The 26,343-nt window shown below is 34.4% G+C and overlaps 1 protein-coding gene across 3 annotated transcripts; it reads left to right on the top strand.

Moving 5' to 3' along the window:
* Nucleotides 1-11,174: 11,174 nt before the first annotated feature.
* On the top strand, nt 11,175-16,403 carry LOC121250045 (protein TAPETUM DETERMINANT 1-like). 3 transcript variants are annotated; one of them, XR_005937698.1, is made up of 4 exons: nt 11,188-11,515; nt 11,622-11,735; nt 11,919-12,690; nt 16,186-16,403. XR_005937698.1 is itself a non-coding variant. In XM_041148975.1 (3 exons), the coding sequence occupies exons 1-3, from the start codon at nt 11,440-11,442 to the stop codon at nt 12,218-12,220; spliced, it is 489 nt and encodes a 162-aa protein (XP_041004909.1). In that variant the 5' UTR covers nt 11,175-11,439; the 3' UTR covers nt 12,221-12,870. The 3 variants fall into 3 exon arrangements, 2 of the variants coding, with proteins under 2 accessions (XP_041004909.1, XP_041004895.1); XM_041148975.1 differs by lacking the exon at nt 16,186-16,403 and having other exon boundaries at nt 11,175-11,515; nt 11,625-11,735; nt 11,919-12,870; XM_041148961.1 differs by lacking the exon at nt 16,186-16,403 and having other exon boundaries at nt 11,919-12,870.
* The last annotated feature ends 9,940 nt before the right edge of the window (nt 16,404-26,343 follow it).

The raw sequence follows: 26,343 nt of genomic DNA, 5'->3' as shown, positions 1-26,343 counted from the left end.
AGTGAATCCATCTCATTATTCACAGCCTCTTTCCAAAATACAAAATCTGGTGACGCTAAAACTTCTTGTAAATTTTTTGGATTTTTCTCAATATTGTAAATATAATAGTCGGGACCAAAATATTTTTCAATTCTAGCTCTATTACTCCTTAATTCAAAAATTTCTTCACTTTCTAAAGGAGTAGAAGAACTAGCTTTAGAAAAATTATTTTTTCTAAATATTTGACCCCCACTATTTTTTTATTTAAAAATAAATTTTTCTTCATGAAAAATTGCATCGCCTGATTCAACAATAACTCTATTTCCAATATTAAAAAATCTATAAGCTGTGCTATTTTTTGCATATTCAAGAAAAACACAAGTCGTAGTTCTAACATCCAATTTGGGCCTTTTAGGATCAGTTAGCCTTACAAAAGGTGTAGTTTTTGAATTTTTGTAAAGCACCCTATTTAAAACATGACAAACAGTTAAAACCACTTCACCCCAAAAACTTAAACTGAATTCATAAGTATAGCATTCGTCAACTCAATCAACGTTCTATTTTTTCTCTCAGCCACACCGTTAGATACAAGTGAATATGGTGCAGTAGTTTCATGAATAATTCCCAAGGACCAAACAAAAGTATTAAACTCATTTGAATCATACTCTCGGCCTCTATCACTTCTAAATCTTTTAATCTTTCTACCAAATTGATTTTCAACTTCATGAAGGAATTCTTTGAATTTTTCAAAAGCATCACTTTTATTTTTTAATAAATAAATATACGTATATTTTGAAAAATTATCAATAAAAGTGATAAAATATCTATTTCTTCCACGAGTTAATATTCCTTTAAATTCACAAAGATCAAAGTGAACTAAATCTAATAGTTTGGTATTTTTTTCAACACTTCTATGAGGCCGTTTTGTAATTTTTGCTTAACTACAAACTTCACATTTTTAAAAATCTTTTGTCAGTTTGGGAATTAATCCTAAACTACTCATGATAGCAACATATTTACTATTGATATAACATAAACGTGCATGCCAAAAATCTAAAGAAGAAAGCATGTAAATAGAAACATTCGATGTTTTATGCTCAACATTCAATTTAAACATTTCATCACAAACATAACCATTGCTCACAAAAACTTCATTTGTCTTTATAAAAAAAATTATCGGATTCAATAGTTTGTTTGAAACCCGCTTTATTGAGTAAAAAACTTGACATTAAATTCTTCCTCATACAAAGTGTATAAAGCACATCTTTAAGCGTCAATATACATCCAAAGGTAAATTTCAGTTCAACCCCACCACTTCCAACAACCTTGGTTTTACTAGAATCACCAAGTGTAATATCTTTCTCTACTTTAAAATCAGTATAATTTTTAAACAAACCTTTATTATAGTAGATATGTCTATTGGCACCAAAATCAGCCAACCACCCTTCAACAAATTGAAAAGACTTATTGAGACGTCCACCACTTTCCGTGCATTTTTCGATTGTAGATTTCATCTGAAATCTCCTTAAAATTATTAGTGAATTATATAATAATGTAATAAAAATTATAATAAAATTAATATTCAAACGAAACCAGTTTGGACTGAGATACGAAAATATCGCTCTTTTTAAAGAAATTCAAACCCTTTACGATGTATAAAGCTTCAAATTAACCGATGTAATAGAACTCTTCTTGACTTGACTCCTCCATGATACAACAATCCAACTGATTGTCGTATAGTTCGAACTAACTCTGTACAAATAGTTAAGTTCAAAGCTCTACTAAAAGAATACTTATCTTTTATCTAGAAATACTCTAAAAAATATATATTCTCTAAACTTAATTTTCTTCTCTCACTTTTACTCAAGTATATACCACTCGCGTACCAAAAGACGAAACAAATATATATAAACGAGAGAAAGAATGACTCTTAAACGTAATAGACATAACGGAAAAATAATCGAAGGCCCCAACGTCCAGATGTAAAGGACTTAACCATCAAAAATATAAAGTAAAACTAAAAATCATAATAAAGACAAGCCCGTTAACCAACTGCTGCTAAAGTCAACGGAAAGAAAAGAAATTATTAAAAATACTAACATAGAATTATAACAGACTACTTATATAGAAATTGGCTCAGTTTATTTAGTTGCGTCAATTTTTATTTTTGTTATTTTAGCCGGACATAATATTTTATTTCCCAAACGAAAGAGAACCATTGAGAAAGGGAAAATTTTGGTGCTTGCGAAAGACAGATTTTAGTCGTCCCTGTTTTCCAAACGAATCCCATTTCTTTCCTTCAGTATATCGACAAAAATCTAGCCCCTCAATAGATACCAACCCAAAAACATAATAGAAGAAAACAAAAAACATAGACCCATTACCTCACTCTTTTGAAGAAGTTGCAGATCCCATAAAAACTTAAAAAGGTGTGGAACGGAAAGAAAAAAAAAAAAAAAAAAAAAAAACTAGGAGAATCAGAAAGATGCGAAAAGAGACCTTAGATAAACAAAGGACATTTTAAAAGACCTTATAATGGGGAAGGTGATAATATACTGCTCGGATTCGTGGAGAAGCGAGGCCGGATGGAGGCCGGTGCCGGACGGAGGGAGAGGGAGGGTATGGGTTTCGGTAAAGGGAGGGTATTTCAGAATCCAGATCGATTTTTCAACTTTTTTTTTTTTTTTTCTAATTATGTGACATGCCACGTCAGTCCGGAGAATATATCGGACCGGACGTCGGTGGCCATAGTAGAACTCAACAAAAAAAAAACAGGTGTAGTTAATAATAATGTTGGAGTGAGGTAGACAATGCTGTCACGTCGAAGTACTTGGCGGTCGGAATTTTCGCACGTTAGAGGCAGCACGGAGCATGGCTCCGCATGCGCATCAGAGTCCACCAGGCACTGAAACCGGCTAATGTTGCAGCTTCGTCGGAGTCGTACGCAGCAGTCATAGTCCCCAGGTGGCTATGAATCGGTCAGGATAGGTTGGCCCTCATGCACGTGAGTACACACAATAGTGAGAAAAAACTAGAGTATGACAATGCTACTGAGTTCCAGAGTCCAGCTGAGTCGCTCACACCCAATAATCGGGTTGTGTTTTCCTGGTCTTCTGGGAGTTTTTTTTTTCTTTTTAATTAAGAAACTCTCTTTGGTATTTGGCACTTCAAAATATATATATATATATATAATATAAGATTTTCTTAAAATTTTTAAATAAAAATAATATTAAAAAATAATATTTTAAAAATATCTTATACAATTTTAAAATTTCGTATCATTTTATTTCATTTTAACTTATTATTCAAAGGGAGCGGCTTCTATGCCGTCCCATTTTAACCGCTGGGCATACCGTCCAGCGTAAATTTTTTTTTTTTCATATTTTTTTAACATATTTAAATATATTTAAAAAATAAAAAAAATACACCAATATACTTAAAATTACTTTCTTAATCATTAAGTAAAAAAATAAAATAAAAAAATAAATTTTAACTAAAAATTAAATAAAAATACCAAATTAAAGAGACATAGTAGACTTTCTCTTATTCAAATATTTCTAACCAATTGCCTATAAAGCTAGCTAGAGGGCAGAAGGCAAGTGATGATGATATAGATAGGATCGTGCTACGAGAGATTCTCGAGATAAGACGATTTGACTATTTTTTAATATATTTTTTAATATTTGTAAATATTTATTTAAAAAAATTAGAATATTATTAAAATTATTTATTTAATCAACAAGAAAAAAGGAAATTCAATAAAATAATGTCTCGAAACCACCGAGAGGACCAATCATTTTCCATACATGCGGGTTACTCACTCTTACCGTTAGCATACTGCTCAATAGTTTTTCTTTTTCTTTTTTTACATTTTTTTAATATATTTAAATATTTTTAAAAAATAAAAAAAATATATCAATACATTTAAAATCATTTTCTTAATCATTAAGTAAAACAAAATAAATTTGACCAGTAGTCAAAGTGGGACGGCAAAGTGGACTTTCTCTTTCCATACAAATGAGAGCATCCACATTAACTTCTTCAAATAATATTTTATCTCTAAATTTAACTTACTTTATCAATAATTGGCCCATATTAAATTAGTCAAACACTTTTCATTCTAAATATTATCTACAGTAAATTTATCTTTTTCTTCAAAAATGAAAAGTACTATTTCACCTCCAAATACATTGTTTATTAATTTCGACTATCTATCTTCTGCGTTTCCTTTCTCTTTCTTCTTTCCTCTTCCTCTCCTGCGTTTCTTCTTGTCTTCTTCCTTCTCTTCTTCCCTATTTCTCTCTCACGTCTCTTCCTCTGTTCTCTTCATCTATTTTTTTTTCTCTTCTTCTCTTCTTCCCTCTCCCGCATCTCTGCCAAACACTCTTCTTCTAGTTTTTTTTTCTCTTCTTCCCTGTTTCTCTTCTTCCCCATTTCTCTTCTCTCGCAACCATTCTCTCTCGCGACGGCACTCCCCAGCACGACACCACGGTAGCTCTTCTCCAGCACGACAAGCACACAATAAGATTCGAAACCCTAACTTTGATTTTACTCTTGATTTTTATTGTTTGGGTTTGATTTTGTTGATGTTATTCGTGTTTGATTCGAAACCCTAGCTTTGATTCTACTCTAGATTTTATTGTTTAGGTTTGATTTTGTTGATGTTTGGGTTTGAATTTGTTGATCTCGGATAGTTTCTTCGATCTCGTTTGTCTTCATGTTCGCTTGATAGTTTCTTTGCTTGTCTCGGTTGTGTTTGTGTTAGCTCTAAGCAAGATCAGAAAAAATATAACACTGAAACTATGAAAATCTAAGAAGATAAACAAAAGAAAAAACTAATTGGAAAGATCCAGTATAGAGACCGAGAAAGTCTGATGATATTAGTGCAATGCTGATCCAATTGGGACGCTATCTTTGATGTTCCTGTCCCAACCTGGGAAGCTGAACTAACATATAGTTTGAGGGAATTTGTACTCTAGCCTTTTATTCATTGTATATACATGACATACTTTCAGAGGTTCCAATTATAGTTTAAGAAAGGAGATATCAGATCTGTGTTATTGTCTTTATTTATATAGCTTCATTGACTTTTTTAAATTTTAAAGTTTTAAAGCCAACTATTTTAAACTTATATACCTTTCTTTAAGTTTTAAAGCCAACTTTTTTAACCTGGAATTACATTGGCTTTAGCCTACTGTCTGCTGCAAGCAATCATTAATCTCATTCTTGTATCCTACTGATTGAATGTTCTAAGCTTAATTTGCCAACATTCTAGCATATCCTTTTGGGAAGAACTGAATTTTTTGCAATACCATGCCCATGTTGCATATTTTTCCTGCGCTGCCATCATAATGTTGGACTCTTACCATTTATCAATTATAAATCTAAATGAAGAAAAGTAATGAGTCACAAGAAAAGAAATGTTTAGAGATGGGTCAGCGCTGAAACTTTATATCTATTTTTGTTTGTAAATGTTAGCCCGACTTGTAATGTTTAATATACCTATTTTTTTGAAAGGAAGTGTTGTCTTTAAGCAATTATTTGATTAGACCTACTTGCATGAGATTATGTGTGAATAGTTGAGATTGTGGTTGCTGTTGAGTAGCAATGTTTATGATTCTAGCCCTATTTTTTATAAATATACTTGAATCAATGATAGATACCACATTTGATAAATATCCCTTCTTTATCACTCTATTGTAAAGTAGTAAATAAGAGAGATCTACAACCGTAATGACTAGTAGCCATGATAATATTGGACTCGAAGCAACACTATTGGAAGGTGAAAAAAGACGACCTAGTAAGAAAACACAACGAGGTGTATCTTTCACCTTAGAGGAGGACAATCTCCTCATGTCAGCTTGGCTTAATATTAGCATGGATGCTATATGAGGACGGATAAAAAATATTCTCAAATGTGGGAGAGAATAAGCAATTATTATAATGAACATAAAAATACTAGTATGGCAAATCATTTTGGAGGGTCATTGACCAATCATTGGTTGATGATCCAAAAATATACAAATAAATTTTGTGCTGTTGTGGCTTAAGTAGAATCTTTGCATCCAAGTGGTGCAACAGAGCAAGACAAGGTATGAGTTTCTAACTAAATTTCATTTTAAATCTTCTTGCTAAAATTTTATTCTCACATTCCTGTTACATTCGCATATTTAGATTGAAAGAGATAAAATCATGTAGAAAGAGACTGATAAGGCCACATACAACATGGAACATTGTTGGACACCAACCAAAATAGCAACAACACATGTCCATATTGTCTACGAGAAGAAAACCACATGGGAAACGCCCTGTTATGGTGGAGTCGACTCCACTAGGAGACGACGCGATAAATGACAATGTAGAGGTCTTTTTTGAGAGACCTCTAGGCAAGAAGGCTAAGAGAGAAAGGGAGAGAAAAATGAAGGCTGCAGAATCTTACGATTCAGAATTTGTTGAGGTCTTAAATTGCATGACAAATGATAGAGCTATCTTCATGTCTGAAAGAAGACAAGTGACTAGTAAATTGGATGCTGATAGAGCTCAATTACTAGCGAAGAAAAATAGGAGAAATGATACGGAGAATAAGAAGATCGATACGGAGATAATGAAGATTGATCTTGCTGGCATGAATGGAATGCAACGAAAGTATTTCTTGAATCTTCAAAAAGAGTTTTTTGATAAATCCAGGAAGCGATTTTCATCTCTATCTCTGTCTTAATCTTTTGAAGATGTGTAGCCTTTTGTTGGTAAAACATTTTAAGGTTGTTTTGTATATTGTGGTTGTATTTGTTTTGGGGTTGTAGCCCATGATTATTTTGTGGCTTTTTGTTATTTTGGATCACAAATATGAGTGTTTGAGAATATGGACAGCAACTTGGATGGCAGCTTCTAGGATGTTCATAGTTTTATAGGTTGGTTACCACCCTATTCATTACTCTTATTTTGCATTAGTTGGTGATGATATTTGTGAGAATTAGCTTGATTACATTGAAGATCGATGGAATTGTTTTAATAATATTGATATCGTGTAATGAAATTTTGTTTATTGGATTGTGAAAATAAAAATGAATATAATTATTGGAGATTATAGAAGGTTATGAAAACAGAATTAATTAATTTAATAATATTTTATTATTTTATAAAAAATAAATAGTTAATTTAATGTGAAAATTAAATTTAAATAAAATAGATAAATATAAGAAAGTATGATATTAATTAAATTTTAAAAATACATTTGAACAAATCAATGCTAACGCTCGAGATGCTGTTTTTGAAATGTCTGCAATTCATAAATCCAACTCACATGGCCCCATAAACAACGCGCGTACTGGCGGGGTGTGTAACTGATTGCTATAAATATAGGTGCATATATGCTGCACAATCATAAAAGTTTTGCATCGATTTGAACCTGAAAGTTGAGATTGAATGCGAATGTGAATGTCAAACTGTGTACCCTATGTTCACACATCAACTAGACCATCTCTTATCTGCCTCCAAATAAAATAAAAAATAAAAAATTTAAAGCGTCATTTGGTTTGGTTAGACCTAAATGAGATGAAAAATACGTAAATAGATTAAATAGTACTGAAATAATTTGTAGATAATAATAAAATAATTTAAATTAAGATATTTTATGAAATTTTAAAAAATAAGAGAAAAATTTTAATAAAAATATTATAAAATTAAAATATTAATATAATATAATTTTTAGTTTGAGATATGAAAAAATTGATTTGTTTTTTATATTTTGTTGGAAGTTTAGTAAAATTATAATGATTAGATGAAAAAAATAAAAATTTATAATTGAAAAGTATTTGAATTTAAATGATATTTAAATGTTGAGATGAGATGAGATATAATAAAATAGATCGAGAATATTTACCAAATGAGACCTAAATCTACAGGTGACAAAGAAGAAGAAAAACTGAGAGCACTATCAATAGTGTAGGCAAACACCAATGTAAACCAATATTTTGCTAATAACCCCATTAAATCTACTGTATTGGAAGAGCTAAATGTAAATTTTTTACTTGCAAGCTACAGTGTATCTACATATTTGGATATGTATTGTTCACCGTTTATTGATTATTTTATCACTTATTTCTTTCCTCCTACTTACTCTCTCCCACAACATAAGGTAAAAAAATAATTTAATTAAAAAATAAATTAATAATTAACATATAGTCGGTATAATTTCAATTATTAAAAAATAATATTTTATTATTAGTTGACTAATAGATAAATAATATAATGTAAAAATTTCTCTTGAATGGAAAAAACAAAAGGCAAAATATATAATTTTAGTCAAATTTTAGGTTTGCCTTTTGAATTTCTAAGTTCTAATTACCACTCATGCACCAATATCTAAGCTGCGTATGAATTTCACGTTGTTGCAAATTAAATAATGCCTCCAAAACCCTACACGCTCAACACCAACTGTACTGATCTGATCATTTCGTTTAATTACTTTGATTTTGAGTTCTTAAAGAAAAAGATCAGAAGAATATTTATATATGGGCAAAACAAAACAACGTTTTGATGTTGCTGTTGCTTCAGTAGGAAAACCGTGGCTAACTACCTTTGTTTGTAGGGCATTGCAAGGCTTCTTTTGGAAGTTAAACTCATTTTAATTTATTTCAACTTATCATTATAATTTTTTTAAATTTTAATATAAAATATAATAAATAATTTAACTTTTTCAAATCTTAAAATAATAATAATATTAAAAAATAATATTTTAACAACATTTTATCATCTCAACTCAACTTACTTTAACATCTAAACGCATCCTAAGTTTGTAACATATGACTGGTGACTGTTTTTGCTCTTAGTTCTGATGAAGGCAGGAAGCCTTAAAAGGATTTTGGTTCTAAAGAAAGAGACTCGTGTTGTTTTTCACACTGTTTTTCGGATTTGTATGTCTTTGTTCTCACCAGCTCATACATATTAGTTAAAGAAAAGCTTGTATGCCCTTTAAAATGTATCGATTTAGTATACCGTTTTTTTTTAGATTTTTTTTTTTTATTTAGTGATTAAATAAGTAATTTTAATTATATTGATATATTTTTTCTTATTTTTTAAAAATATTTAAATATATTAAAAAATATGAAAAAAATAAAAAAAAAAACTAAAAAGTAAGAAGCGGTATATATAAGCGTGCTACTCAGGTGACAAAGTAGCACCGCTGTATTAGTTATCCAGTAAAAATCTTCCTCTGTTACTTTGGACCCTCTCTCTCCTACGGCGTTTAAACAGTAAAATTATTTCATCTCATCTCATTTTATTCTTATAATTTTTTAAAATTTTCATATAAAATATAATAAACAATTAAAAATTTTAAATATCAAAATAATAATATTATTAAAAAAATAATATTTTATTTATTTTTTATTTTTTATTTTAATACATCTCATCTTAATTTTCTATACAATAGCTTAATCTAGATAGCCATACGACAATGTATATATAGGAATAAATTATTATCTCTCCCTTTACCCCATTATGTTTTTCTTTTATTATTCCTCTCATTAATTTTACAGAAAATAATGTATGTATGATGCGTTTTTTTTTCTTTCTGTGCTTGCATATGTATATGTATTTATGTATGTGCGTAATTTTATTTATTATCTTAATTTTTATTATTTTTTTATTATTTTATAATGTGATATTAGATGATTAAAAATTATTTATTATATTTTATTTATAAATTTATTATTTAATATATTATTATAAAATGATAAGAAGATAATAAAAAAATAAATTATAATAGATTTTTCATGTATATATATATTGGGTTTTACTTTTTTGTAAAAATTGGAAACAAGTTTGTAAACATAGGCTTAGGCGAATACAGAAAAATTTTCATTATTTTTCATAGGATACAGATAAGGCTATAGCCTATATACCTCCACGTTTCTGAAAGAGTGCAGGTTCTTAACTTCTTCGGGCCGGTATCTACCAATGCGCCCCTGCAGCTTTCTTATTACAGCTCAGGAGTCAAGGACCATTGTCCTTTTTCTCTAGATGCTGGTTCCATCTTGGGCCTTGAGAAGACAGGGGAAACAGGTTGCTCAGAGCTGGGAGGAATGATGCAGATCGAGGGGTAAATGGATTTCACTTCGAATTATAAGTTAGGAATTGCACTAGATTTTTTGCTTTTTTGACCAAAAAAATGGCTTCTCTCCTTCGATTTCAGCTGTGCAAAGAGACTCTCGTACTTTAGTGTCTGATGTAACAAGACACCTTTTATGCCTCCCTGGCGAATATTTTTCATATGAATATATATTACTTATCCAAAAATAAAAAGAACAGAAAAGACAGCCCTCACCCATGCAGTTTGATATGGTACTTGGAGTCAATTTCCGAAATATTTTGACTTTTGGGTGTAATCTCAGTCCAGAATTCACATGTATATTGTCAATTTTCTCTTCAAAAGATACTCACGTACATTGAACTGGATCCTATTCTGATACTCCATAGCCACACGCACAACCAGGGTACTTTAATGTATTAGCTTTATGAATTCATCAATCAAATTGGGCAATGCTGAATTTCTTGACTCATCATCCAGCATGGGATCAGTTACTAGGACTCGATTTGTGATAAAACTAATGAAAACACGTGGGTATCGTGTACTCCCCCCCGATCTGTCGCTAGGTTCATCAGAGCAGCGATTGTTACTGCTGCGGTTGCTTGTTAAGATGGGCCGACCATAGAAAAAAAAATGGTGATTTCATGTATATTAGAGCAATGGCATAAGATAAGAAGAAAATAAATTTTATTATTTATAGTATATATTCTTAACATTCTTCTTTACGTACATGTCAGATTCATTTTCAATAAGCAGATTTAATATATAAAATATTTAATTAAATTAAATAGAGTGTAAAATCAAACTTTAAATTCAAGATGATATGATATAAAATTATTATTTGCGGATATTTTCTTAACACTCAGTACTAAACTCGAATCTGTTCTCACTTCTCCTTAATTTGAGTAGGTATGTGAGTAGAGATAGTTAGCATGGTAATTCTCAGTTTCGGGGACAGGATCGAAAAGTAATTTTAAATTGTCGGATGATCTGAAAGTCACTTTTACTATTCTACATTAAATGGCCCCTGTCTTTTGTCATGGAAAGAATTAAGGCAGTGGAACTGGACGAACGAGACTCTTAACTAGGATGAAACTGAGAGGGTGGTCCTCACTCTCCCTAGCCTGCGTTTGCGCAGTTCTTTTGTTAATAAGCTAGACCTTTGCACGCTCCATGTACTTATATACCACTCCAGGGGGCAACTACCACATGTACCCAACTTCTCACCTTTTTCTTCATTGTTCTCATAGTGATTGAAATTTGATTTTCTTCAAGCAAGATGACATGAGAAGCAAGGGTATCTCACGAGCAGCCAAACTGCCAATAATATCTAAGAACTAGAACATTCTGCTACTCGATCAAGAACTATCATGCTCTCTTATCATGTCTCCATCCTCTACTTGATGATGCTTATCATTGCATTCTGCAATCTTGGACTGCATTCAGGTACTAAAGAAATTTCTCTGCTATCTTTCTAGCTAGTTTCTCTTTTAACCTTCTTTTCGGAATCTAAATCTGAGGACAAGTTCCCATGATTCTATAATCTTTGCAGCAGCTTCTAGTACGGAGTTTAAACATTCATTCCGTGGAGATAACAACCATTCAAGAAAGGTACATGTAAAGTCAGAAAAGGCATACTCAAGCTACAGAGAGCTTATGGTGCATGGTAAAAATTTAATTTCTATGTCACCTTTTTGGGCTAAATATAGCTTGTTCTCTCGACTTTAATACCCACGAAGAAACCATTTTCTTTTTTGTCAAATGTTGTGAGACTCGTATGGTTTGTCCAAGCACCCCAACTCCATATTTTGATGTTTTGTTTTGTTTTGTTTTGTTTTGTTCTCTTAAGGCGGTTGCACGAATAGAGATATAAGCATCTCACAAAGTAGAGATACCACATCTGGAATCCCAAGGTACATAGTCCAGATAGTCAACACTTGTGTTTCCGGATGTGCTCCTTCAAAGATTCGTCTGCACTGTGGTTGGTTTGCGTCTGCAAGAATAATAAATCCAAGAACCTTCAAGAGGCTATCCTATGATGATTGCTTGGTTAATGGAGGAAAGCCTTTGAAGAGCCGCCAAATCATCAGCTTTACTTACTCAAACTCTTTTATGTACCCACTTGCATTCAAGTCTGCTAAGTTCTGCTGAACAGCAAACAAGTCCAAAGGGCATGAAGTAATTGAAACATTTTGCTAAATGATTAAAATACCAAACCAAAGCAAAGAATCCATGAACCCCAAGAAATTCAGGACTCCCTCGAATAAAACCCCGTCACAATATTAATTAGCATTTTAAAACCTAGCATTTATAGCCGAGACTGTCCAGTGAACCTTCTGTTCTCTCTTTTAAAACCCTATGAGTTTTTGTTGGGTTCCATTTCACTTCTGTCTTATTTTAGACTCCCCGATCGAGTCAAAAGCTACTGTTACATGCGTGGCTGGTGCATGGAAGATCTGAAACATGATGCTTCTTTAACAGTCCGTGTGCTCTATCTTCCTCTCACAGTTGTTTTCTTTTTTCCACACAGAAGAGATAGAAGTTTTCTTACACTAGATCTGAAGACGTGGGGTCTTCTTTCTAAGGATGATTGGAGCAATACGGAGTGTCAGCAGTGGCTGGTTGGGATGGAATACAAAATATTGAAAGAAAAAGCAGTAGCACGGGACTCTCCCTCCCTCTCTCTCTCTCTCTCAGTTGCGAAAAGAGGTTGGATGTTGGCGTAAACGCTCACTGCTCAAGAACAGAAACTGTGGTAAAACACCAGAAGCCCGGTTGTATGTAACTATGTTGGGGGCGTTGTCGAGGTGAATTTCTGTATGTATTTATGTATGTATGTATGTATCTAGAGAGTAATGAGAAAACCCACTAGCTAGATCTTTATCTTATGGTTGCTTGGTGCCTTGATTGTCTCTAAATATTGAGATCTGACTCGTCTGAGAAGTCCAATGGCTGTGTTGTCATTTTTTGCATTGAAGAGCACATGGGCTCTGTAAGGGCTAGAGAAATTATATAGTTCTAGGAAATTAGGAATAGAATGCCTCCTCTCTTTAGAGTCTCGAAATTAAGGTTACGTTTGAGTGTCTAACTACTTTGAGATACTCTTGATAGTTCTTGTACGGATGAAAAGTATTTTACATTTAAATGTTCTTCGCACTCTATTCTCGTACGGCCCAGAGACCTCTCTCCCTCACTTTCTCTTTGCACTCTTTGCTTTTGCTCTCCCTCTCTCTCTCTCTCTCTTTGCACCCACCCTTCTCCCTCTCTCTCTCTTTGCACTCTTCGCTCTCCTTTTCTCCCTCTTTGCACGCATCCTTTTCCCTCCCTTTCTCTCTCTTCGCACCTTTCTCTCTCCCTTTCTCTTTGCACCTTTCACACACGTTCTTTCTCAAAAACAGCCAGAGGTGGTCGACGAAGAGGTTGAGGGGAGAGAGTAGTTTGTGTGTGTGCGACGAAGAGGGAGATTGAAAATTCTTCCATTTCGGTTGGGTTACTGCAGGGACGTAACGTTGCGTGTGGGGGAGATTGATGGTGGCTGGGAGAGTCGCGGGCATTAGGTGAAGTGGGGGAGTCGAGGGCGTTAGGTGAAGTTGTCAGTGGTGGAGGTGAGAATGGGCGGTGCCGGGCTGGGCTCAAATCCCATTTCGGGCGTGGGGTGAATCAGGTCAGAGGAAAGAAAAAATGAGAAAAGAAAAAAAAATTTACTATAATATTTATCATTGATATATATAAAAAAATTAATTATAATATTTATTACTAATATATATATAAAAATAAAATTACTATAATATTTATTACTATTATATATAAATTAAAAATAAAATCATTAAAATATTTATAACTATTATATATAAAATAAAATCATTATAATATTTATGACTATTATAAAATTACTATAATATTTATTACTAAAAATAAAATAACTATAATATTTACGGGACTCATATATTTTTTTATTACCTATCTAAAAGTCAACAACTCAATATATTTCATATATTCAAATAATTTAAAATATTCTTAATGGGACTTACAAATTCACTCTAATTTTTATTTATAATTATTCATAAATATTTTTAATACTTCTCAAATATTTTTATTATCCAAACTGGCCTTACGTTTGATACTTTTGCACTGATGAACTATCTATAAATACCATTGACTTTGAGAACCCTCCCACTGTCTACAAACAGTGCCAGTCTTTTATAATGCTTGAAAACTGGCATACCTGATTGCATCAATAATGGTAACACCAAAATAATTATTATATGCAGTAGTACAGTTGTCCCTTTATCTTCCCATTGCACGTCTTCATGACCTCTCATGTCACCGGGTCATGCAACGGGTGGGAGCATTAACTAAAAGAAAACGCCTATGCAGTGTATATTCATGTCACCGGATCACGCATTGATAGAATGTTTGTATTGATCAATAATCTAATCTGCAAAGAAAATGAAGGAGGCTTGCACAAACAATCCCAAGAAAAGTTCCCGGCCGTATCATTGGCTTCATCTTCCATCTAGTTCTAGGATTCACGACGACTAGCCGTGAGAAAACTTCAGCAGTACGTACTAGTGCTTCAAGTCATTCATTTTCTAACCTGCTTTGCTCTTCTCCTCAAGGCTTGTCACGGCATTATGCATACCATAAGCGTCCTTTGCCTTCTCTTTTGCAAATCCCTGTTGCTAGCTCCATCTGGATTTTCCTAAACAGGAGTGCGAACTCAGAGTTCCATATCCATAGCACATTACCCATCGATGGCCGATAAAGAACTTAATCAGTTGAACGCTACTCCGCTATCTCAGTAAACTTCTTCAAGCACTCAGAATTAATCTTTTCCTTCACATGTAGAATTAATCTTTTCCTTCACATGTAGATCAACAATATCCTAAAGAATTTCATTTTTCTGGCAGTGTCAATCTTCAAGACTAACTTCATGAACCTCGCAGCTCCAATAAATATTTCTAATCTCCCTTTCCACGAGAAAGGCGGTCTTAAAGGGATTTGAGAAACTGTGTCTTGTAAGAAAAGAAGGTGAGAGTAGCTCTTGGGAAGGCAGAAAAGAAGACGAGAAATATGAGAGGAAAATGAGAGTTTCATATTCGAAAGAAAACTCTTGTATTTCTCCTTGGATTGAATGAACAAAGATGCAGTATAAAAGGAAAAAAAAAATACCAAAGGCACCTCTAACAACATCTCCCTAAAACTGTACAGAAGAAAACAGCGGCACATGCTGCTGTCCAACCAGCTTTGCATGTAAAACAACTGAGCACAAAGGACAAAAAATAACTAACTTAACTACAAAAAGAATATACAGAAAATATCCACAACATCAGCATAGCCAATACACTGCTCAGATAATTGCATTAGCTGAAATTATTCTGTGTGCTGCTCTAATTTCATGGCAGGAGCTTGTTGCCTTTGCTCCAAAAACTTCATTTGTTGCAACTCCACTGTCATAATCCAATCGCCCCCACATGATGAAGAATAGTAATTGACCATTCCCGTCTTGCAGAGATGTGAAATGAGAAGGTAAGCAGGAAGTGCTTTTGTGAACACATCGGCTAACTGCAACTTAGTAGGAATATGACCAGTTTGAATACTACCCTCCAAAATCTTTTCTCTAATGAGATGACAATCTAACTCAATATGTTTGGTTTGTTCATGGGACACAGGGTTAGATGCAACGTGCAAGGCTGCTTGATTATCACAGTGAAGAGTAGCAGCTTGTTCATGAGGGACTTGTAAATCTGTCAGGAGATATTTTAATCAAGTTATTTCAGAACAAGTTGCAGCCATGGCTTGATATTCTACTTTAGCAGAAGATCGGGACACAATGGACTGTTCTCTCTTTTAAAACCCTATGAGTTTTTGTTGGGCTCCTTTTCACTTGGGTCTTATTTTAGACTTCCCAATCGAGTCAAAAGCTACTGTTACATGCTGGGCTGGTGCATGGAAGGTCTGAAACATGATGCTTCTTTAACAGTCCGTGTTGTCTATCTTCCTCTCACAGTTGTTTTCTTTTTTCCACACAGAAGAGATAGAGAGATAGAAGTTTTCTTATACTAGATCTGAAGACGAGGGGTCTTCTTTCTAAGGATGATTGGAGCAATACAGAGTGGCTGGTTGGGATGGAATAACTTACAAAATATTGAGAGAAGAAGCAGTAGCACGGGATTCTCTCTCTCTCTCTCTCTGTCTCTCAGTTGCCAAAAGAGGTTGGATGTTGGCGTAAGCGCTCACTGCTCAAGAACAGAAACTGAGGTAAAACACCAGAAGCCCGGTTGTATATTACTGTGTTGGACATTGTCGAGCTGAATTTCTGTATGTATCTATGTATGTATGTATGTATGTATGTACGTACGTACGTAGAGAGTAATGAGAAAACCCACTAGCTAGATCTTTTATCTTTATGGCTGTTTGGTGCCTTGATTGTCTCTAAATATTGAGATCTGATAAGACCTCCAATGGCTGTGTTGTCATTTTTTGCATCATCTATTGGCATTTAAGAGCACATGGGCGCTGTAAGGACAAAAATAATTACATAGTTCTAGGAAATTAGGAATAGAATGCCTCCTCCCTTTAGAGTCTCGAAATTAAGTTCGATATTTTTGCACTGATGTACAATCTATAAATACCATGGACTTTGAGAACCCTCCCACTGTCTACAAACAATGCCAGTCTTTTCATCAATGCTTGAAAACTGGCATACCCGATTGAAATATACGTGGGGCGCACATGTTTAATAGGTTGCATCAATAATGGTAACACTATCATAATTACCTGCCCCTGCCCCCGCATGGGTGGGAGTGGGAAATTTTTCCTAGCACTCCGCCCCTGTTCATGCGGGGGCAGAGTTTCCCGTTCGTTGCACGGGATGCAAGGTAGACTTGCATCTGTCCGCCCCGAACTGGGCCATGTTCACTTATTAACACAATCAAATATGTTTTTGGATCATTTTATGTCCAGAATTTAACTAAAAAATAAATATATTTAAAAAATAAAAATAAAAAATAAATTATATGGATAGAACTATTAACTATATACTATGTTTCAACTAACACTAAGTTATTACAATTATACAAATTAAGAGAACTAAAACTATTACAAATTTACAATATTACAAACTCATTTAAAAATAGTAAATATTATAAATTGTACTATTAATTATTGTAGCAATATTACAATTAATTGTAAATTAACAAAATCATTACATTTAAAATTTGATCAATTTGGGGTCACGATGAGTTCACTGAGTTGTGTCGACTACTATGAGACTAAGAATCAAGATCATAAAAGTTATAAAACCTGCAATATTAAAATAAATCAAATTTGAATTATAAAGTTATAAACATAAAACAAAAATTTAAAATACAAAATATTAAAAATACTGACCAAGATGAGATTGAGTCATTGGGATGAAGATGAGCATAGATCATTGGATCCTTACGATTAGGATTTGGCATATGTATATTGAGAATATAAAAACTAAAAAATATACAAGCAAAATAAATAGATACTAAAATATTATATAAAATTATAAATGTAAAAAACAATTAAGGGACAAATTGTGCAAACTATGGCAATGGTGGGTCCAATACATATAAAGTCGTGCTGCATTATAGATAGCCATAAACGCCTTCTCATATATTACTATAACAATTAAATTTGAAATTAATACCAATTAAATTAAAATAAATAAATAAAGATAAAGAAAATGAAATTCAGGTCCCACGATTACTAAATCCAAGCTGATCACCACCCTCCTCCTCGACGTCAGCCTCTTCATAGTCAAGAACATCCGGAATATGAATTAGAGTCCCTATAATCCAATTCTGCGTGTGCAAATCAAAGCCTCCACAATGGTAGAAGCTAATGAACTCCGAAATAATACACGCCCTTTGGTGCTAAAGGCTTACTCTAAGACTCTGGTGCTAAAGGCCGACTCTAAGGCTACGATGCTAATAGAGATGACCAAAAGACTACAGGCTATCTCTCCAAGGACGGGATATTTCACGGCATTCACCTTCCACCAACTTGATATATCAAACTCTCGTGAAAATGGTTGAAGCTCTGCTGCCAAGTATCTATCTATTTCTGATTGAGCCTCTGTAGAACTCTGGACAAAGGGGGTTTGCTCCAACCTTTCACCCCAGTCCAATCTACGTCTTTCTCATCCTCGGCTTCTGGAACTTGTGGGAGGTGTAGGTGTAGGTGTCACAATATTACAACCCTGCAATACGGTAAACTCATCAAATAATTTACTAAGGGTTTCCTTAATCCTTGCTGCAATATGCTCTGCTCATGCTTGTCCGTACGCAATTTCTAATCCAAATACCTTGACATCCACCTTAAATCGAGGGTTAAAGATAACAGCTACATATAACAAAATATTAGCCCTAGTGAAATCTCTCCAATACTTGTCATAATTCGTCCTCATAATCAATGCCATCTCTCGCAGCCTAATGTGACCACCTGCGATCATGCCATCTAATTCTTCTTTTACCTTACATATTTGCTGACAGAATTGATGAGATGTAGAGTACAAAATGCTAGATAGCGTCGTGGTGACCCCGTAGAAAAGTTTCAAAAAATCTACAAAAATAGATACAACTTCACAATCATCATCCATGGGTTTTTCCCAATCCCCCATGATCATCAAAATATTTTACATATTGGATGTCTTTATCACTCAATAATGCTAATGCCAACTTATATTCTTGGGTCACCTCTAACATAAAAAATGTTGAGTTCTAGCGTGTAGGCATATCAGTACAAAGACCGTTCTTGGATGTTAGACTCGCAGATTTCGCAGCAACCTTGAATTTCTCCAATCTTGAATGAGAAGATCTCACCCATCTCACAGCAGTCCTAACTTGAGCAATTGAGTCAAGAAGATCCTTCAAACCATCAGCGATAATAAGATTCAGAATATGTGTCGCAAATGTCACATGCAGACATTGACCATTCATGATTGTCTTATTTGTCTTTCTAAGATAGGTCTTAAGATGTCCCAATGCAATATCGTTAGACGAGATATTATCAACTTGTGACTATAACAATTCATGTTAACCCCCACTTCTTTATTGCGGCCTCCAAGGCCCTCCTAATTGTCTCACCCTTGTGATCAATGATTTGACAAAGTTTTATAATTTTCTTGTGCAATGTCCAATCACTATCAACAAAATGTACATTTAAAGACATAATTAAAATTTTGGACTGATGTCCAAGTATTGGAGGTGAGGCAAATAAATTGACCTGCCAATTGACCCATCAACTTCTCTTTTTCAAACAAATAATGTTTTTTTATATCCTTTGCCACTATGTGATGAGAAGAAAGATTAAATCTTGGTTCCAAGTAGTGAGAATACGCTTGGAACCTTTTCCCATCAATAACTTGAAAAGGTAGTTCGTCCATAATGACCATATGAGCTAGGTATCTCCTACACTTATCAGAATCATATTTAGTATACCCCCTCAATGTTGCACTCCCACTGCTCTCATCCGCCATTTTTTTAAGTCCAATTTCTACTCTAGATTGATTGTTCTCTTGTAATAATCTTAATATTGAACTTTTTTTGCATTACTCTTCTAAGTACACCTTTAATTGTGAGCTACCATGTTTCTTATAGTGACATTCATAAATTTTTCCACAGTGGTTGCACTTGGCTTGGGGGTTATTGGGGGTCATCACCCTCTAGTTTGGTTAAATGAGACCAAACTATGGAAGTATGTTTTTTGCTAGGCTTGGGGGCTGGGCAAGGTTATGTAGGCGTAAGGGTAGGTGTTGGGCCAGGAGTAAGAATAGGAGTAGGGGTAGGGGTAGGGGTACCCTGGATAGGGAAGCTCACACTAGAATCTACCGGATACTCCATGAACTCAAGCAAACAACAAATCTGAAATTATAGTAAACATGGCAACATGCCAAACAATTAACATCCAAGTAGATAAGTATTAACATCCAAACATTAACATACAAACAAAAAACAAAAAAAATTAACATTTCCTTTTATTTTGGGAAAAAAAAAAACGTTATGCTACCACCGAGGGTAAATTAAGTCATTCAGACTTCACAAATTTTATAAAATGTACTTCCTTACACGTCTTCCACGAATTAATTGTTGGCTGCATAAAGTAGCTTAGGATAAAAAAAAAATAGTAGCTTATCTGAACAACCACCCAAAACTCTTATGTCGATAAGCCTTGTAAAAATTGTAAACCTTAGTATTTGTTAAGCAGTGTTTGGTAGAGACGATTTTCATAGCCATTATATTCGCAGAAGTTTGTATCACAGCCCCTTAGGATTCTTATTCAAGCATATTGCAAAATTTACCATCCAGAAACATAAAAACTATAAAAACTATCCAGAAACCTATCCAGAAACATTGTCCAAGTGTATTAACATTCATTCAATGAATCTCTCTATTACAAAATTATGTAAATCAACACTACAAATTGGACATGTTTATCGAAATCAAGTGTTACTTCTATTTGGAAGCCGTAAGAACATCAAGTTTATCTAAACAACCACCCAAAAAATCAGAATGATTTTATTTAAAGGTCGTGCTTACAAAAAAAAGAAAAAAGGGTATATTGAAACCTTAAATTAATTTAGGGTTCCAACCTGAATTAATTTAGCAACAAATCACGGCCTTTAATCATCAAAACACATTACAAATCCACAAAAATCACTATCACAAAACAGATTCACACACACCAGTCATCAATAATCAAAACACATGCACAATCGAGTCTTCATAGCACACAATTCACAAACACAATCACATCCTCCATCTCTGATTAAACCCTATCCTTCCTCCAATCTCCATTCTATAACTCAACAAAAAAATCAAAAAATCGGAGACTAGGCTTTGTTTGGAACCTACACTCATCTCAACTCATCATTACAAATTTTTTAAATCCCAACACAAAATATGATAAACAATTCAACTTTTATAAATCCCAAAATAATAATAATACTAAAAATTAGTATTCTAACATTATTTTATCATCTCAACTCAACTCAGTTCACTATCCAAACGCAGCCTAAGAGTGTCGAGTGAGAGCAAATTTTTACCTTCGGCGATGGAGATGCAAACGGGCAGAAACGGTGAAGTGGGAACGACGATAACCATGAATTTTCTCTTGGACGGCGATGTCGCAACGGGGAGAGAGAGAGAGAGAGAGAGAGAGAGAAGGGGCTAAGGGAGAATGGGCTTTGCGGGGGAGGGGGTTTCTCAATAGATAACTAAACGACGGCGTCGTTTAGTTATTTGTAATTAAGTAAACAAAAAAACACAAGCATTAAACGACGTTATTTCATACATTGGGGTTTTTTTAATATATAAATACATATATATAATAAAAGCGGGGGCGGGGCATGGTATTTGCGGACCTCCACCCCATCTCTCCCCCGCCCCCGCTGTAGGCGCAGATGGGGGATACGCCCCTCCACACGGGGACGGGGCAGACGGGGGGTGGGGCAGCCGGGACAGGGCCCTGCTACCCACCCCTAATCATAATTATATGCATTACAATTTTTCCCTTTATCTTCCCATTACACGTCTTCATGACCTTTCATGTCATCGAGTCATGCACCGGGGGGAGCATTAACTAAAAGAAAACGTGCATATATATTCATGTCACCGGGTCATGCATTGATAGAATGTTTGGATTGGTCAATAATCTATCTGTAAAGAAAATGAAAGAGGCTTGCACAAAGAATCTTAAGAAAAGTTCTCGGCCGTATCATTGGCTTCATCTTCCTTCCAGTTCTAGGATTCACGACTAGCTGGGAGAAAACATCAGCAGTAGTACATACTAGTGCTTCTAGTCATTCATTTCCTAACTTGCTTTGCTCTCATCCTCAAGGCTTTTCACGGCATTATGCATAGCATAAGCGTCCTTTGCCTTCTCTTTTGCAAATCCCTGTTGCTAGCTCCATCTGGATTTTCCTACAATAGGAGTGCAAACTTAGAGTTCCTTATCCATAACACATTACCCATCGATGGCCGATAAAGGACCTAATTAGCCAAACACTACTATGTTATCTCAGCAAACTTCTTTAAGCACTCATAATTAATCTTCTCCTTCACATGTGGTGAACAATATCCTAAAGAATTTCATTTTTCTGGCAGTGTTTATCTCCTTTCCATGAGAAAGGAGGTCTTAAAGGTGTTGTGAAATGTTGTGCAAAACACACACACACCAACGATGACAAATAAAGTAAAAGCAATCGTGATCAAGCACACAACACACAATATATGTGGTTCGGCAATTTGCTCACGTCCACAGAGCTGCAGAAATTTTATTAACCAAAAGAGATTGTAATCACTCAATCTCAACTCACACTCTCTAGGGCTTTTTGCTCTCTCACACAAGATGCACCCATTTGACAAGTTTTCTCTCTTAAAATATGCTGAAAGTCGTCCAAATATGACATATATATAGCAAACGACGCTGAAAACCCTAATCTGGCAAAATATGTGTTCATCGCTCAAGCGACGTGTCGACCACTCCTTAAGTGAACAACCAAATCAACATTGGCTCGAGCGGGGTGTCAAGCGGGTGTCGAGTGTACACTAGGGCTTGTGTCTCACTCACGCTCACTGTCGCGCAAGATTCGAGCGAACTCAATGGTTGAATTTCTCTCGAGCCCACTGTCAAGCGCACATTAAGCAAACTCATGGGCTTCGCTTGAGCCCTCTGTCGAGTGCACGTCGAGCGCACATAAAGCAAACACTCTGTTTCTCAATTTTCTGTTCTAAAACTAGTCTCCACATACACCCCGACAAAAGAGATTTGAGAAACTCTGTCTCACGATGAGCACAGAGGAGAATGTATATCATTTAAATAGAGTTCGTACAAGTTGACTTTACAAGAGGCAGGAAATATACAAGGAAAATGTGTGTTGTACATGTCAAAAATACAAAGCTTACATGAGGTTCTGAGGTGTGTGTTGTCGGATGCTATCTTCTTTTGGAACATGGCTAATAGACTCTAAGGGAGCACCTTAAAGAGAATGACAGACTTGAAATCACTCTAGAATAATCTCTTCACTTCCTCATAGGACCTAGTCAACGATACTAATAACGGCTTCTCAACTTTAAAAGCATTTCAATTACTGTCTGAAATTCATGAATCCTTTATTTTGAAAAGGAGTTTGATGATCTTTTGATAGCAACTCGAGTCCATCCATCGCTAATACCTTTATAAACCTACCCAAAATCCTCCATCCTCAATAGCTTGAGATTTATCAAAGTTCTTTGTTCCATGCTTAATGTCCATCAATGAGAAATGCATACAAAGACTTGCTGCAGGTTTTCTGGAGATAGTTGATTTGCTTTTCGTTGTTTGGGAACCTCTACAGGGTGGCAACCAATTACTTGTTCCATACTCCACTCCATGAACATCCTTCCTCATTCTGCGGTATAGAATGATGCAAGTAGTAGCAACGTCAACAAACCCAGCACCTGCAGCAATCCCACCATCATTTAGACTATGATAATAAAATCTTGTAGAACTAATTACATGTGAAAAACAAATATTGTGACCAATCTAGGAAGGGCAACTCAGCCCTCATTTGGCAGCCTTAATTACTCCTTAAATCTTGAAGTTATGCCGAGCATTACGGCCTGGCACCCTAAAAGTAAAGGACGAGGGGCATGCCCACTAAGGGCACCCCTCTCTTTTATTACATCTCTCACTCGCCCATAGTAGGCATGTCCCAAACATGAATATTTTAATGTGTTTCTTGTTCATATAAGCAAATGGGCTATGCAACCATTGAGCACACTTGAAAAAATGTGTGTGGAAGTACTATACCAAATCTCTCCTAGAGAAGATCAGTATAACAACATTTTTAGCGTTTCTCATATGCCTTAGACTCATTTAATTGCATCTAATCAAATATATTCAATCCCACTCAAGTTTTTATTTTATTTTAAAAAACTCAAAATTATGCTTGATCACTTCTAAATCATCACTATGGGTTCAAAACTTTTGTCACTACCACATTATAGTGCTAAAGTTTGACGTCAGCAAACACAACCGATGATGCGTTGTCGAATAGCCTTCCTTTCACTCTCATGTCAGTCAACTTTAGTCCAACTGCTTTCCCAATAATATCTCTTTAGACTTTATCAATCATGGCCATAGTTGACATGCTATAATAGCAAACATTAGAATCTCCATCTTATGATATAGGCAAAGGTCAAGTAGGGCACTCAAAAGTAAGAATATGACTCATATAGTGAAGAAACAAGGAACCATTCACTCACTTCCACATCTAGTCGAATAAGAACATCTAGTATGAAATACATACTATAGTGGATCACTATTTTTCAAAGAGCTTATGTCTGTATCAAACACTGTACAGATCTTAGTCCAGACACCATTCTCGTGTCTGACCCAAGTCTCTCTGTTTGTTCGCCTCCAAGGTGCCAAAGAGGATCTAACATATGGCTAACAACAAGCTACATGGAGTGTGGGGTTGTCCATGTACGGTCCTCTTAAATATGATGAACCTCATCTTAGCTTCCACTAAGACGACATATTTTTTGTGTCATGCAACTTTTCCATTTCTGAACAAGTTCCAAGTGGCACAATGTCTAATCTTTGCTTCATACATCTTTGTAACGTCAAAGGTGATCGTTTGTGTGAGTGGGCTAATCTAAGCCTACTGACATAGCATGTGTGTATGTACAAGTCATACCATATGATAAAGGCAAATTCAAAATAAATATCATATTGTATTAATATCTTAAAGGAAAATTTACATTATTTTGTCAACTAAAAAATAAATTATAATTACAGTTTTTGTAGTTTTAAACTCCTACCATGAGCTGTAAAAGTTTATTTTGCTATGGGCTTTGTCAGGGATCAGCAACCGTGCGACTCATATAAAGATGTTTCAGGACTTCCCTTTGTGCCACAATGTCTCTGATGCAGTGGTATTGGATATCAATGTGTTTGGTTCTTCAATGATACTTTGGATTCTTAGCATATGAGCTCTTCGCATATGAGAGAGCAGTCATGCTATCACAAAAAATTGTCATTGGATCAGAAGTATCGACGCCAACATCTAGGTCTTGAAGGATCCTCCTCAACCAAACAACCTTTGAACTGCTGCCTAACAAACTATGTGCTCCTCCGCCATGGTGGATAAGACTATACATTGTTATTTTTTTTTTTCTATTCCATGTAATGGCGCCATTATTCAGTAAGAAAACATACCTAGTTGTCCATTTGGGCTCAACTAGGTGACTACCCCAATCAGCATCGTTGTAACCTTTCAACTACAAATTTCAACTACAAATTTGAACCTTGATAGCATAATACATAGTCTACAATTCTTTTGAGGTATCTCAAAATCTTCTTGACTGCTTTCCAATGAGCTAGTTTGGAGTTAGATTGGAATCTACCGAACAAGTCAACTACATAACATATGTCAGACTGAGTACACATCACTGCGTATATCAGGCTACCAATAGCGGTAGCATTGGAAACACGGGCTATCTTTGAAAGAGCGGGCAAGATCTCTTGGAGTCTTTGGACACATTTCTTGGCATAAGCTCTTGACTTTAGCAATATTGGTGTGAATAGGTTTACAAGCACTCATTTGGAAGCGTTTAAGAACCTTCTTTATGTAAGTATGTTGAAACAAACATAGAAGCATCTTTGAAAGATCTCTATAAATCTTAATCCCAAAATGTATTATGCTACGCCATATCCTTCATTTCAAAGTTAAGAGACAGTCACACCCAAGTAGGGGTGTAAAGTTAAACCAGAAAACCGGTCCAGACCGAATCGAACCGAACCGGTCCAGTCTGGAACCGGTTCCTATATTATGAAAACCGGCTAGATTAGATCCGATTTCGATTCCATAGTTTTCTGGACTGGACCGGACAAAAACGGATCTGTTGGAAAAAATATATATATAAAAATTAATTTTATATATTATACAAAATATTTATATATGTAAGTTTTAATTATATATTAAATTATATATATATAATTATATATCATATATGAAATAGTTTCATATTATAATTTATAAATTATAATGTAAAATGTTAATCTTAAATATGAACATTTGTAATTTGTTTGATCATATGTTATTAATATAATTATATATAAGATAATGTTATTATAATTTATAAAATAAAATTTTAATTTTAAAGATGAAAATTTAATTGATCATATGATTTAAACATAATATATATTAAATTATTAATAATATTTTATCATAAGAAGTAACATTTTATTATATATTTTTT

This window comes from Juglans microcarpa x Juglans regia, chromosome 1D, assembly GCF_004785595.1.
Source record: "Juglans microcarpa x Juglans regia isolate MS1-56 chromosome 1D, Jm3101_v1.0, whole genome shotgun sequence".
Taxonomy (NCBI): Eukaryota; Viridiplantae; Streptophyta; class Magnoliopsida; order Fagales; family Juglandaceae; genus Juglans; species Juglans microcarpa x Juglans regia.
Note: the sequence above shows the minus strand (reverse complement) of the source record. Positions and strands in the feature narration are given on the sequence as shown.

Bases quoted from the DNA above. Each gene is read 5' to 3' on its own strand.
- LOC121250045 (XM_041148961.1), top strand. From the start codon at position 11,440: ATGCTCTCTTATCATGTCTCCATCCTCTACTTGATGATGCTTATCATT. The intron at 11,516-11,621 runs GTACTAAAGAAA...TAATCTTTGCAG, and splicing joins CAATCTTGGACTGCATTCAG to CAGCTTCTAGTACGGAGTTT. The intron at 11,736-11,918 runs GTAAAAATTTAA...TGTTCTCTTAAG, and splicing joins CAGAGAGCTTATGGTGCATG to GCGGTTGCACGAATAGAGAT.